At 41.0% G+C, this 14,712-nt stretch overlaps 1 protein-coding gene across 3 annotated transcripts in view; it reads left to right on the plus strand.

Annotated features, from left to right (window-relative positions):
• The window catches only part of smad4b (SMAD family member 4b), a 75,388-nt gene that overhangs the window by 47,687 nt on the left and 12,989 nt on the right, over nucleotides 1-14,712 (plus strand). For 2 of the 3 annotated variants that reach the window (XM_052036032.1, XM_052036048.1), the window contains 2 exons: nucleotides 5,678-5,861; nucleotides 12,473-12,641. In XM_052036032.1, coding sequence (XP_051891992.1) covers nucleotides 5,678-5,861; nucleotides 12,473-12,641 — 353 coding nt within the window. Of the gene's footprint in view, nucleotides 1-5,677; nucleotides 5,866-12,472; nucleotides 12,642-14,712 lie in introns of those variants that run through there. The other variant, XM_052036038.1, reaches the window with a different exon arrangement.

Genomic DNA, 14,712 nt, shown 5'->3' on the forward strand with positions numbered 1-14,712 from the left:
GATCCAATCTACAAGTAAGTAGCATGAAGAGGGTTTCACCAGGGATGAGCTTAGCCAGTAAAGAAACTACCCTCTCCTGCACAGTCCAAAGGCCCACTCAGTATGAATATTTGATATGATGAACTTACCTTTGGAACAGTAGCCCTTTTACCTAATAAATCATGATCACTTGAGGTTACAAAATAAGTAGAGTCTAATTGGGCTTGGGCTGTAAGCAGTGCACCAAGTTATTAAAATCTCAGAAGCACGGTTGCTAATTGTAGTAGTTTAGAACATCCATATTATCCCCTGAATACAAAAGAAAATTGCACAGATTTTCCAGTTAAGAGCTGGCAGTTCCATTTGGAGTCACCAGCTTTGCACAAGTAACTGCGGATGTCGGGACTTTTTACATAAATGCCTTTGCGTGGCTGATCATTTTTGGTGAGAGCTGCACTCCATCTTTGGGCGGTAGATTGGAGTCCAGCAGGGGAGCAAAAACCTCAACAGATTATCCATTCAATTGGGTTGAGAAATCTACCACTAAGCTTGGCATATCCATTGATTTTAATAGAGAAAATATACTGCAGAGAGAAAGGTAAATACTAGGTAATTTATTTGCATTTAATTTGCTTTGATATATGTACATTCGTAATTGTTTCTTAGTATTGTATTTTATTTTTGACAGTTTTGGTGTGTTCACAAACATTGTGTCTTTGGCAGTTAATATGCCAGGGTGTGGTATAACCCTTTCAGAGCATTACTAGGGTTGAGTTAGATGTTTTTGATCAGAAAGGCCCTGCACTGCTTTATTGATTAGCTGAGACCCAGTTTCTTTCTTTCTTTCTTCTAAAAAGAAAAGATTGTGCCTGGGACCTCGTTTCTATTAAGAGCAAGCCACCAGTAAGTCTGAGTGGTTTACTAGTCAAGCTGGTCTAAGATCTAGTTAATTGATGTGAATCTTTGCTAATGCTGTGAATATATTAATTAGACCAGAGAGAGCCACCGATTACCAACTGTTCCACATTTATTATTTTTCCCTATTGGAGTCCTTTTCATAGTCTCGGAAGAACTGCATTCTCTTAAAAGGGGCTTGCTTAAAGAATCCAGTCTGAACTGATTGCAACATTAATAAAGGTAGTCCTGAATAAATCGGGTAAGCATTTCCTAGAATAATAGGGTTTTGAGAATATGGATCTTGTTATCACAAGAAATGGTTGAGGTGTATCGTTTAGTTGCATTTTGGGAGAAATCTCATGAGGGCAATAGAAGAAGGTGCTGATGGAGTGAGATGAAATAAGATGAGAAAGGTGATCATGTTTACCAGTGCCTGAAAGAGTAGTCAAGGCAGAAATCTGCTTTACAATTCAGAAAGTCCATGATAATAAACACAAAGGATTTAGGTACTTTCTAAAGTGCAATTAGCCATAAGGCTAGGGATGAAGAGTTGATCTCTATCTCTATATCTTTTTGGCTGTCATGGATGAAGGGCAAGCATGCTGTACACTTTCTTTACTGCCCTATCTACTTGTGTTGCCACTTTCAGGGAGCTATTGACTTTCACCTCAAGATCCCTCTGTATATCTATGCTCCTCAGGGTCCTGCCATTTACTTTCCCCTCAAATTTGACCTCCCAAAGTGCAACACCTCTCACTTGTTGGGATTAAACTCCATCTGCCATTTCTTCGCCCAGATCTCCAACTCATTTATATCCAGCTTACATCCTTTGATAACGTTCCTCATTGTCCACAACTCCACCAATTTTTGTGTCGTCTGCAGACGTACTGATCAGCTAATCTACGTTTTCGTCCAAGTCACTTATACACATACTTTAAAACAAGGTGGTAGGACCATTCAGGGACATCTGCGAGGGGCTTTCGTCCAAGCCCCTCGCAGAACCATGCCAATTATCCTCAATAAGGCTGTGCTCCCCCCCCCACCTTTTTATACTGGCTATCTCCCCTCTGTCTTTCCAGTCCTGATGAAGGGTCTCAACCTGAAACGTGGACTGTCCATTTCCCTCCCTAGACGCTGCCTGACCTGCTGAGTTCCTCCAGCATTGTGTTTGTTGCTCCAGATTTCCAGCATCTGCATTCTCTCGTGTCTATCCCTAAGAATCCTCTCCAATAGCTTCCCTATCATTGATGTAAGGCTAACTAGCCTATAGTTTGCTGGATTATCCCCATTGCCCTTCTTAAACAAATGAACAACATTGCCAACTCTCCAGCAATCTCCTCTCTTGCCGCTCTCAAAAACTTGGGATAGATCTCATCAGGTCTGGGGAATATATCCACGTTACTTTTTTTTCAAGAGACCCAACACCACCACCACCACGATATCGACATGCCCTGGAATATTAGCATGTTCCACACTGATCTCACCTATCCTCCATGTCCTCCTTAGTGAATACCAATGCAAAATACTCATTCAGTACCTCTCCCACTTCCTCTGGTTCTAGGCGTAAAATCCACTCCTTTGTCCTTGAATGGTCCTACCACCTTGTTTTAAAGTATGTAACAAGAAAACCTTGGGATTTCCCTTAATCCTAGTCACCTAGAGCTTTTCATGGCCCCTTTTAGCCATCCTGATTCTCTGTTTTGAGTTCTTTCCTGCTTTCTTTATATTCCTTAAGGGGGCCTATCTGATTTCAGCTTCCAACTGAAAGACATTCTGAAGGAGTCTGATTTAGGAGGTCGTGCTGTGGACCACTGTAATGTTGAGGTATTTTGGTTTGGCTTCCTGGCTTATTCTCTCAATACAGAACTCAACATCTGGTTCATTGTTCGGTGGGAAGCAGCCACTGTAGCCTTTTCTGGATAAGGCCAAAATTTTAATCACTGGAAGCTGTGTATTAAGGTCTTGACTTAAGAGTTCACTGATGGTAGAAAGGCTTTTATGCTGGATATTCAGAGCAATACTATTTATCTGCAAGAAGCTCTTGACATAGCCACTGGAATATCTGTCATGAGTAGATTAAAAAGCTTCAGAGCTAAGAAGTTGCTTTGAGAGATGTTGGAGATGAGACTTCTACATCTGTTCTGGCCATTCATATACATCTTAGTAACCAGACATCACGATTAGAAGATGGATCATTTATTGAGGTAGGCTCATATGAAGGAGCTTGATGAAAGGGTCCTGTCTCAAACAGAAAACGGGTCTTCAACATGTGTTGCTTCAGTGTGGCTGGTGAGCAAAGCTATCTGCTTGCAGTTTGCTTTCAGACAAAATTCAACCAATTCTGCTGGAACTGTGCTTTTGCTGATGTCCAAAATTGTTGATGTTGGGTGTCAGTGGCCAGATTTATGACGTGATGCACCATGTGGTTTCTGGAAATGACCAGATAAGAGTCATAGTTATACAGGATGACACCAGGCCATTTGGCCCAACTTGTCCACGCTGACCGAGATGCGTATCTGAGTTAGTCCCATTTGCCTATGTTTGGCCCATATCCTTCAAGGCTGTTTCTTTCCATACACCTGTCCAAATTTCTTTTAAACATTGTAATTGTCCCCACTTCTACAGCTTCCTCTGGCAGCCCACGTTAGTGTAGCAGGGGCAGCATGGTAGTGCAGTGGTTAGTGTAACGCTATTACAGCGCCAGTGACTCGGGTTCAATTCCCGCTGCTGTCTGTAAGGAGTTAGTAAATTCTCCCCGTGTGTCTGTGTGGGTTTCCTCCGGGTGCTCTAGTTTCTTCCCACATTCCAAAAAGACATACAGGTTAGGAGTTGTGGACATGCTATGCTGGTGCCAGAAGCCCAACACCTGCAGGCTGCCCCCAGCACATTCTCAGTAACGCAAAAAGACACTTTTCACTGTGTTTTGATGTACATGTGACTGACAAATATCTATTTGTGTGGAAAAAGTTGCCCCTTGGGTTCCTTTTAAGTCTTGCCCCCCTCAGCTTATTTACACCCTTTTTGATTTTATGTACCTCGATACGGTCATATGATATTAGTAGCATACATGATGTGGCCATGAATATAGCCTGAGATTTTGTCAAGAAACTTCCATCCAATCACATTGAACTCTGATTTAGTAGTGAAAGGTTTGTGGATTTAAGAGGGTCTTTCTCTCCTTGCAGATTGAAAGAGAAATGTATAATTTACAAATCTACATTTAAAATGGATGATTGAGTTATTGTTATTGGTTTATTATTGTATTGGTTTATTATTGTCACGTGTACCGAGGTACAGTGAAAAGCTTGTCTTACAACCGAATCGTACAGGTCAATTCATTACACAGTGTAGTTACATTGAGTTAGTACAGAGTGTATTGATGTAGTACAGGTAAAAACAATAACAGTACAGAGTAAAGTGTCACAGCTACAGAGAGAGTGCAGTGCAATAAGGTGCAAGGTCACAACAAGGTAGATCGTGAGGTCATAGTCCATCTCATTGTATAAGGGAACCATTCAATAGTCTTATCACATTGGGGTAGAAGCTGTCCTTAAGTCTGGTGATACGTGCCCTCAGGCGCCTGTATCTTCTACCCGATGGAAGAGGAGAGGAGAGAGAATGTCCCGGGTGGGTGGGGTCTTTGATTATGCTGGCTGCTACACCAAGACAATGAGAGGTAAAGACGAGTCCAAGGAGGGGAGGCTGGTGTCCGTGATGCGCTGGGCTGTGTCCACAACTCTCTGCAGCTTCTTGCGGTCTTGGGCAGAGCAGTTGCTGTACTAAGCCGTGATACATCCAGATAGGATGCTTTCTATGGTGCATCAGTAAAAGTTGGTGAGAGTCAAAGGGGACAAACCAAATTCCTTTAGCCTCCTGAGGAAGTAGAGGCGCTGGTGAGCTTTCTTGGCCGTGGCATCTACGTGATTTGACCAGGACAGGCTGTTGGTGATGTTCACTCCCAGGAACTTGAAGCTGTCAACCCTCTCGACCTCAGCACCATTGATGCACGTTCACCGCCCCCTTTCCTGAAGTCAATGACCAGCTCTTTTGTTTTGTTGACATTGAGGGAAAGGTTGTTGTCATGACACCATTCCACTATGCTCTCTTTCTCCTTCCTGTACTCCGACTCATCGCTGTTTGAGATACGGCCTATAATGGTGGTATCATCTGCAAACTTGTAGATGGAGTTAGAGCAGAATCTGGCCACACAGTCATGATTGTATAGGGAGTAGAGTAGAGGGCTGAGGATGCAGCCTTGTGGGGCACCAGTGTTGAGAATAATCGTGCTGGAGGTATTGCTGCCTATCCTCACTGATTGCGGTCTGTTTGTTTAGAAAGTCAAGGATCCAGTTACAGAGGGAGGTGTTGAGTCCTAGGTCTCGGAGGTTGGTGACAAGCTTGCTTGGGATTATTGTATTGAAGGCAGAGCTGTAGTCAATAAACTATAGTCTAACGTATGTGTCTTTACTGTCCAGATGCTCCAGAGCTGAGTGTAGGGCCAGGGAGATGGCATCCGCTGTAGATCTGTTTCACCGATAGGCGAATTGCAGTGGGTGCAGGTTGTCTGGTAGGCTGGAGTTGATGCGTGCCATGACCAACAAGGAACAGGCCTGATGTGATTATTTTGTTATCCTGTGATTGTTTTCCATTTTCAGAAATGTGAAAATTCTAAAAATGAAATAGTTGACCATTTGTTGGGTTACAATATTTTTATTCTTGCTGAATGTTTAGTGTTTCTAACGTTAATTAAAATCTTAAAAGTACTTACGTATTTCACAAATCCATGTAATCCATTTTCTAGTTCCTGAATACTGGTGCTCTATTGCCTACTTTGAGATGGACGTACAGGTTGGAGAAACATTCAAGGTGCCATCTAGCTGTCCTGTGGTTACTGTGGATGGATATGTGGATCCTTCTGGGGGTGATCGCTTCTGTCTAGGCCAGCTCTCCAATGTTCACAGAACCGAAGCCATTGAAAGAGCCAGGTAAAAACAAATGGAGGGCAAGGGGTAGCAGACTTTAAAGGTTTACAAAAGTGAGCAAAGCTTAGTGTAAATTTTTAATGGCTTAATGAATGTGGGAATATTTCAATAACACCAGAAGAGCTCTCCCCACAATTGTACTTTTCCTGCTGTTTTCTTGGAAAGGAAATATAAAACTGGCAGAATTGATGCAGCTTTTGCATGGTCATTTATAGAATCTATGAGAGTCCAAGAAATGGAGTTTAAAGTTTCTTCACTGTTTATCTATGTTACCACTGACTCAGTAGATGGAAGTTCTCCAGCTTCAAATCAATGGATTGCATGTAATTTCTGACTTGTATTTTTCTTGGAATAAAATATTTTTGTGCATTAACTCCTTTATCTTTCTCTGTATCTAACATTTTCTCTTTTTACTATGCTACTGATTCCTAAACCTCACCATTCCTCAAACAGGTTTTTTATCTCCTATCACCATCCAGTAGTAGCCTTCAGCCATGCAAGTCCGTCACTCTGAAAATACACTTCAAATTCTTTCTCCTTTTGAAGCCTATACATTTGACAAAGCCCGCATAAAACTGTGCCTATCAGAAGCACTTTAAGATGTCTTATCTTGCATTGCTATATGTTCAAATAACTAAACTAATACCCAGCTATGTCTACTTGAGAATAGATATCAAGACAAGTAGATAAAGGGAAGCCAGTGGATATTAGCAAACAGTATTTAATAAGAAGCCACATTAAAAACTTACTACATAATTTAAGAGCTTGCATGGTTGAGATTTATATGTATGTTCACAGATAAAAAACAGTAGGGATATGTGGGTCATTTTCAGGTTAGCAAACTGGGCAACTAATCAAGTTGTGACTGGTGGAGTGTCTTGGGGATCACTGTTGGGGACTTGAGACTTGGATTGAAGGACAAGTTAGTAATTGATGTAAAAATAGATTGAAAAATAATTTGACTGAAGAACATGGAAGAGTCTATGAAGATTATAATTTTCTGATTCTGTTTGGCCCGAATGTAATTTTCAATTACTCTTCCAGCTGTGAAAGTCTGGGAAGTTGCTGATTGTTTCAAAACAAAATTGAGAAATAAATTTTTTGAGGAGGTGACCAAGGGTAGAACAGTGGATGTTGCCTACATGGATTTTAGTAAGGCATTCAACAAGGTCCCTCACGGTAGGTTCATCCAGAAGATTAAGATGCATAGGATTCACATTGACTTAGCCATTTGAATTCAGAATTGGCTTGCCCGTGGAAGACAGAGGTTAGTGGTGGATGGGTCTTTTTCTGGCTGGAGGTCCATAACTAGTGGTGTTCCACAGAGATCTGTACTGGGACCTCTGCTGTTCGTGATATATGCGTGTGTAAATGTATATATGTAAATGACTTGGATGAAGCTGTGGATGGGTGGGTTAGTAAGTTTGCAGATGACGCAGATTGGTGGCATTGTGGATAGTGTAGAAGATTGCCAAAGGATACAGTGGGATATAGATCAGTTGCTGATGTGGGTGGAGAAATGGCAGATGGAGTTTCATCTGGGCGAATGTTGCACTTTGGGAGGTCAAATATAAAGGGAAAGTACACAGTTAATGGCAGGACCCTTATGGAGGGATCTTGGGGTTCAAGTTCATAGCTCCCTGAAAGTGGCTGCACAAGTTGATAGGGTGGTAAAGAAGGCTTATGGCATGCTTGCCTTTATTAGTCAAGGCTTTGAGTTCAAGAGTCAGGAGGTTATGTTGCAGCTTTATAAAACTCTAGTTAGGCTGCATCTGAAGTATTGCATTCAATTCTGGTTGCCCCATTATAGGGAGGATGTGGAGCCTTTGGAGAGGCTGCAGAAGATATTTACCAGGATGCTGACTAGATTGAACATAGTTCAGCACTGGACAGGCTATTCAGCCCACGATGTTGTGCCGCTCTTGATGCCAATTTGTACTAAATATCCTCCTCCTGTGTATCATCCATGTCCCTCCATTCCTTTCATATTCATGTGTCTACTAAAACCCTCTTAAACTCCACCAAACTGCCTTCATCCACCACTACCCCTGATAATCTATTCCAGGTAACTACCACTCGGGGGGGGGGGGGACGACAAAAAAATTGCCCCTCACATCGCCTTTAAATTTGTTTCCCACCCCCCCCAACCTTAAAAACATGTCCTCTGGTGTTTGACATTTCTACCCTAGGGAAAAGATTCTGATTGTCTACCCTATCAATACTTCCCATAATTTTAAAAACATCTATCAGATTTCCCCTTAGCCTCCACTCTAGGGAGAACAACCCAAGTTTGTCCAACCTTTCCTTATAGCTCATGCCCTCTAATCCAGGCAGCATACTGGTAAACCTCTTCTGCACCCTCCCCACAGTGTCCACATCCTTCTTATGATGGGGCGACCAGAATTGAATGTAGAGGTCCAAATGTGGTCTGACTAATGTTTTGCATTGCTACAGCATGACTTCCCTACTCTTATACTCAGCACTCCTATCAATGAAGGCAAGCATGCCATAAGCTGCCTTTACCATCTTAACCACTTGCCTAGCCACTTCCAGTAAACTATGGACCTGGGCCCCAAATCCCTCTGTACCTATTAAGGGGTCTACCATTAACTGTATACTTTCTCCTTTCATTTGACCTCTCAAAGTACAACACCTCGAACTTGCCTGTATTAAACTCCATCTGCCACTTCTCTGCCCATATCAGTAACTGATTTATATCCCGCTGTATTCTTTGACGATCCTTTTACACAGTCCACAACTCCACCAATCTTGGTGTCATCTGCAAACTTGCTAATTCATCCCTCTGTTTTCATCCAAATCATTGATTAATATCACAAACAACTGAGGTCCCAGCACCGATCCTTGCGGAACACCACTAGTCACAGACCTCCAGCCAGAATAACAGCCATTCCACCCCCACTTGGTCTTCTATGGGCAAGCCAGTTCCGAATCTAAACTTGCAATTCACCCTGGATCCCATGCATTTACCTACCATGAGCGACCTCATCAAATGCCTTACTAAACTTCATATAGATAACATCCACTGCCTTACCTTCATCAAACTTCTTTGCTCGTCAAAAAAAACTCAATCAAGTTTGTAAGGCGTGACCTGTCCTGCACAAAGCCATGCTGGCTGTCCCTAAGCAGGCCATGCCTTTCCAAATACGCATAAATCGTATCCCTCACTATCCTCTCCAATAGCTTCCCTACCAATGTGGTGAGGCTCACTGGCCTATAATTACCTGGATTATCCCTATTTCATTTCTTGAACAAGAGCACAAGGGATTAGAGGGCATGTGTTATAAGGAGAGGTTGGACAAACTAAGATTGTTTTCTCTGGAGTGGCAGAAGCTCAGGGGAGACCTGATAGAAGTTTATAAAATTATAAAAGGCATAGATGGAGTAGACAGCCGATATCTTCCCCAGGGTTGAAATGTCTAATACTACAGGGCATGCATTTAAGGTGAGGGGAGAAAGTTCAAAGGAGATGTGCGAGACAAGGATTTTTTACCCAGAAAGTGGTGAGTGCCTGGAGTGCTCTGCCAAGGGGTGGTGGTGGTGGAGGCAGATATGATAGAGGCATTTAAGTGACTCTTAGATGGGCACATGAATATGCAGAGAATGGAGGGATATGGACCATATACATCCTGATGAGACTTGATAATGTAGATGCTGTTTTCCTAGTGGGGCTGCCTAGAACCAGCAGCCATGGTCTCAGGAGAAGAGATTGTACTCTTAAGTCTGAGACTGTGGAAAGAAATTCTCTTCCGGTTGTGAATTTTTGAATTTCTGAACCCATGAGGGCTGTGATGGCTGAGTCATTGTAATTCAAGGCTAAGATGGACTTCTTTAGACTAAAGGGAAATAGATAGTTATGGGGATTGGCCAAGAATGTGGAATAGAGAATAATGATCAGATCAGCCTCAATCTTATCTTAGTAAATGATAGAGCTTTGTTAAAGCTTGGGAACAGCGTGTTGCATGTTGTTTTGAAGGTTAGGGTTCGTTGGCCACTGTAAATTGCCCCTGGTGTAGTTTGATGGAAGAATCTGGGGGTAGAATAGGTTACAGGGAAAATGTGGGGGAATGGCATTGTTTTGTGAGCTGACGTAGACTCAGTGGACCAAATGACATAGTCTTTTGTCATAAGGAAATATGAATAACCTAATCATTTCAAGTTACTTGGTAATATCATGCTTGATATGTGGTGAAGCTATGGAACAGAAAGGAGCAGAAAGTATCAATGGGAGTTGTCCCCAAACAGTAATGTTAGGTATGGTAATTGGGAAATTAGAAGTGCATGTAACAAGGATAATACAATAATCATAGAGAACTAACCTACAAACCAAAATTACCAATAATAATGTGCAAGATGAATTCATCCTGGATATAGTGCAGGAGATGATCTTCTCATTCTGTATATTGAGGAACCAATGAAGCAACAGGCTATTTTAGATCTATTACTGTGCAATAAGAAATGGTTAATTAATAATCTGGCAGTTATGGTCCTTCAGGGAAGAGTAATTATATTGTAATAGAAGTTTAATGGAAAGCCATTTAGTTCAATTTGAAACAGTCTTCTAAACCAAGCAAACTACAAAGGTATGAGGCATCAATTGACTGGTAAATTAGGAGATTAAATTAAACAGTATGGCAGTAAACAAGCAAAGGATAACATTTATAAAAAAAAATTAGTACTTGGTTCACAACAAATTTTCAAACCCTTTAAGGCACAAAACCTCAATTTTCATGGTTAACAAGAGAAGTTAATGATATAGCCAAGGTAAAGTCTTTAATGTTGATAAAAAGAGCAATAAGCTTGAGGATTGGGAAAGAAATTGATAAGGAAAGGGTATGTAGAAAGCATGAATAATCTTGTAAAAATATAGAAACAGATAATAAATGCTTCTATAGATGTTTTTTAAAAAAAAGTTCACGTGGGTTCGTTACTGATGAACAACATGTTATATTGGGGATTGAAGAAGTAACAATGAAATTAAAAATTTGGTCTGTTTCCATGAAAAAAAGATACAGAAAACCACCTGGAAATAGTGGAGAATTTAACGTGCCTGAAAGTTGATAAATCACCAGGATCTGAAGATCCCAAACTTTTATAAGAGCCAGATAGGGAGGCACTGGATGCCCTACTTGTCCTCTTGCAAACTTCCAAGATTCTAGAACAGTTAAGGCACAAAGCGTTGAATGGTTTACTACAACTTCTTATGTTCATATGTTCACTTCTGTAATTGCACTTTTTTTTTATCAATTAGAGGATATACAAGGCATTTCAGAACTTTTCCACTAATATTCTTTGCTAGGCCATGTGAAAAAGGGAAATAATATTTTAGAGATCCATTCAAAGACGTAGGAACATAGAAAAGTACAGTGCAGGAATAGGCCCTTTTACCCACCATGTGTCTGTCAACCACAATATCAAGTTAAACTAATTTCATGTACCTGCACATGGTCCATATTCCTCTATTCTCTGCTTGTTGGTGTGTCTGTTTAAATGCTTTAATGTTGCTATCATATCTGCTACCAAGTGCCCTGGCAGTGTGTTCCAAGAACTTGTCACTCTGTTTCTAAAAAAAAATTAATTGCCTTGCACCTCTCTTTTCAACATCCACCCCCCACCTTAAAGCTATGTCCTATAGTATTTGACGTTTCCACACTGGGGCAAAACACTCTATCTACTCTATCTGTACCTTTCATTATTCTATCAGGTCGTTCCTCAGCCTCCGATGCTCCAGAGAAAACAAACCACATTTGTTCCACCTCGCCTTGTATCTAAAACACTCCAACCCAGGCAACATCCTGGTGAACTTCTTCTGCAGCTCTCTAAAGCCTCCACGTCCTTTATATAGTGTGGCCACCAGACTGGTTAGGCTACATTTGGAGTATTGTATACAATGACCAGGGAAATATGTCATTTTGCAGAGGTTTGAAATTTCCTTTAGAAGCAGGATTTTTCTATTTGCCTTCAAAAACAAGCTATCATCCGTCTTGTCCATTAAAACAAAGGAGCTACATTTAGTAGAAGACGAGTGAACAAATGGAAGTTTTCGATCGCCGGTTCTATTGTTTTGTGCAGCATATTTCTGGTTAATTGGGGAAAATGAATACCCTTTGACATTTGGGAGAACCTGGGCAGTGGTGCATGACATGAAATCAGGCAGGATGGTAGCTCTTTAAATCGCAGTCTGGATCTCAGGTTTGTTCTTTATGCAAGTGTGCCTGGCGCCATTTTAATGTTTTGAAAATCTGAAGAGGGCAAAATGCAATTTAACTACTGGATTGTATTTGCAAATAAAACAGACTATGGCAACCAGAGCAGCTACTTAGTACTGAAATGATGCTCTTGGAAATTATCCACATCTGTAAGACTCTGGCTTATTAATGCCTGACTTAAACGGGAACCATTCATAAAAGGCAGAAGTTTCAACATTTGTGCTCTTCTTCTCCTATCTGTAAAATGTCACCTAGATTTAAAATACTTGCACAAACATTTGCATATTTCCAGTTTTCAGGTCTGTTAGTATTAGCTTGTAAACTCTGTTCTTCCTTTTATTTCCTTTATCAGTGGATATTTAAACCACCTTCATTTGATTTTGCCAGGTTACACATTGGGAAAGGTGTGCAATTAGAATGCAAAGGGGAAGGAGACGTTTGGGTACGATGTTTGAGCGATCATGCCGTTTTTGTGCAGAGCTACTACTTGGATCGAGAAGCTGGGCGTGCACCTGGAGATGCAGTTCATAAGATATACCCAAGTGCATATATTAAGGTTTGTTAAATTGGATTAACTGCCCTTTTGGCTTCACAAGTGATGAATATACTATTTTTAAAATAAATCTGTGTTGTTTCATAATATATGCATCCAAATTCATTACTCATTATGTTCTACAGTTTTTTAAAAAAGGATATGCTCATATTATGCTGCTGCTGTTCTCATTTTATTTTCTCTAGGTGTAGCCCGTTTCTGATGAATCTTTCTTTCAATTCCAATTTCACTTAAATCATTAAACCATTTCTACATGGCACATCTTTGGATTTTGGGCAATTAAGGACCATCTGTCCTGTTTGATATTAGAAAAGGATTTTAATAGAGAATCTGAGACCTGCTGACAAACTTCAGGACTACACTTTGTTTCTCAGATGTCTATTAATCATTCTTTTGGATTCAAGTGTTGCCAGCAAGGACAGAATTTACTACAAGTCCTTAGTTATCATGATAAATAATATACTAGAATGTTTTATAAAGAAGTTGGTCTTTAGCCATTTAAAAGCAAGAGAAACTACACATGCTGGAAATCTGAAATAGAAAATGTTGGATGCACCCAGTGGGACTTCCCTCTAAAAAGATATTGACCTGAAACATTAACTCTTTCAGCACACATTCTGCCTAACTGCTGAGTAACTCCAATGTTTTCTGTAGTTATTTAAATTGTTAAATTGGTTTATCATTGTCACCTGTACTGAGGTACAGTGAAAAACTTAGTTTTGCATGCCATCCATACAGATCATTTCATCACATCAGTACATTGAGGTAGTATAAGGGAAAAGCAATAACAGAATGCAGAATAGCATTTTATGGTTACAGAGAAAGTGCAGGCAGACGATAAGGTGCAAGGCCATGACGAGGTAGGTTGTGAGGTTAGAGTCCATTTTATTATATAAGGGGACCATTCAGTACTCTCAAAACAGTGGGATAGAAGCTGTTCTTGAGCCTGATGGTATATGCTTTCAGGCTTTTGTATCTTCTGTCCTGGGTGGATGGGGTCTTTGATTATGTTGGCTGCTTAACCAAGACAGTGAAAAGTGTAGACAGAGTCCATGGAGGGGAGACTGGTTTTTGTGATTTAGGTTTGAGACTAGAGACTGGGAAATGAAGAAAAGTTTTTTTTTAAAGGACCAGTGAACTCTTAGTTTCTCTTCTCTCACTGGAACCTGTTCCTCACTTCCACTTTACACATTCCTGACCATTATCTCATTTCCAACCATGTCCTTTGACCTTTCCAACCCCCAGCTTCACCTCCTCTCTCTCCCCCGACCCCAAATTACCCCCATAACCCTGTCCACTGCCACTTCTCTCTTCCTCCCTACTACCTCCCCCCATCCCCCTTCCAAACAAATGAGTTATTAATTCAGATTCATTGAACAGTACTGCACAGGAACAGGCAGTTTGGCCCACAATGTTGTACCGAACCAATTACATTAGTAATAAAATGCCCAACTAAAGTAATCCCTTCTGCCTACACAATGTCCATATCCTACCACTTTCCCCACATTCATGTGCCTATCCAAGAGCTTCTTGAATGCACCGATTGTATTGGCCTTCACCACCACCCCAGGCAGCACGTTCCAGGCACCTACCACTCTCTGTGTAAAAAAAAAAGAACTTGCCCACTATCACCTTAAATGCATGCCCTCTGGTATTAGATATTTCAACCTTGGGGGGGAAAAGATGCTGGCTGTCTACTCTATCTATGCCTCACATAATCTTATAAACCTCTATCAGATCTCCCCTCAGCCTCCACCGCTCCAGAGAGAAAAAGTTTGTCCAACCTATATTCATAGAACATGATGCCCTCTAATCCAGGCAACATCTTGGTAAACCTTTTCTGCATCCTCAACATCCTTCCTATAATGGGGCGACCAGATAAAATCTTATAACTTTAGTTAGGCCACGTCTGGAGTATTTTTGCTTAACTAAAGTTTTATAAAGCTGCAGCATAACTTCCTGACTCTTGAACTCAGTGCCTCGACTAATGAAGGCAAGCATGCCATATGCCTTCTTTACTCCCCTATGAACCTGTGTAGCCACTAATGTCTCTTTACATTTGACCTCCCAAGGT

The sequence above is a fragment of the Pristis pectinata genome, chromosome 2 (genome assembly GCF_009764475.1).
Source record: "Pristis pectinata isolate sPriPec2 chromosome 2, sPriPec2.1.pri, whole genome shotgun sequence".
NCBI classification, from domain to species: Eukaryota; Metazoa; Chordata; class Chondrichthyes; order Rhinopristiformes; family Pristidae; genus Pristis; species Pristis pectinata.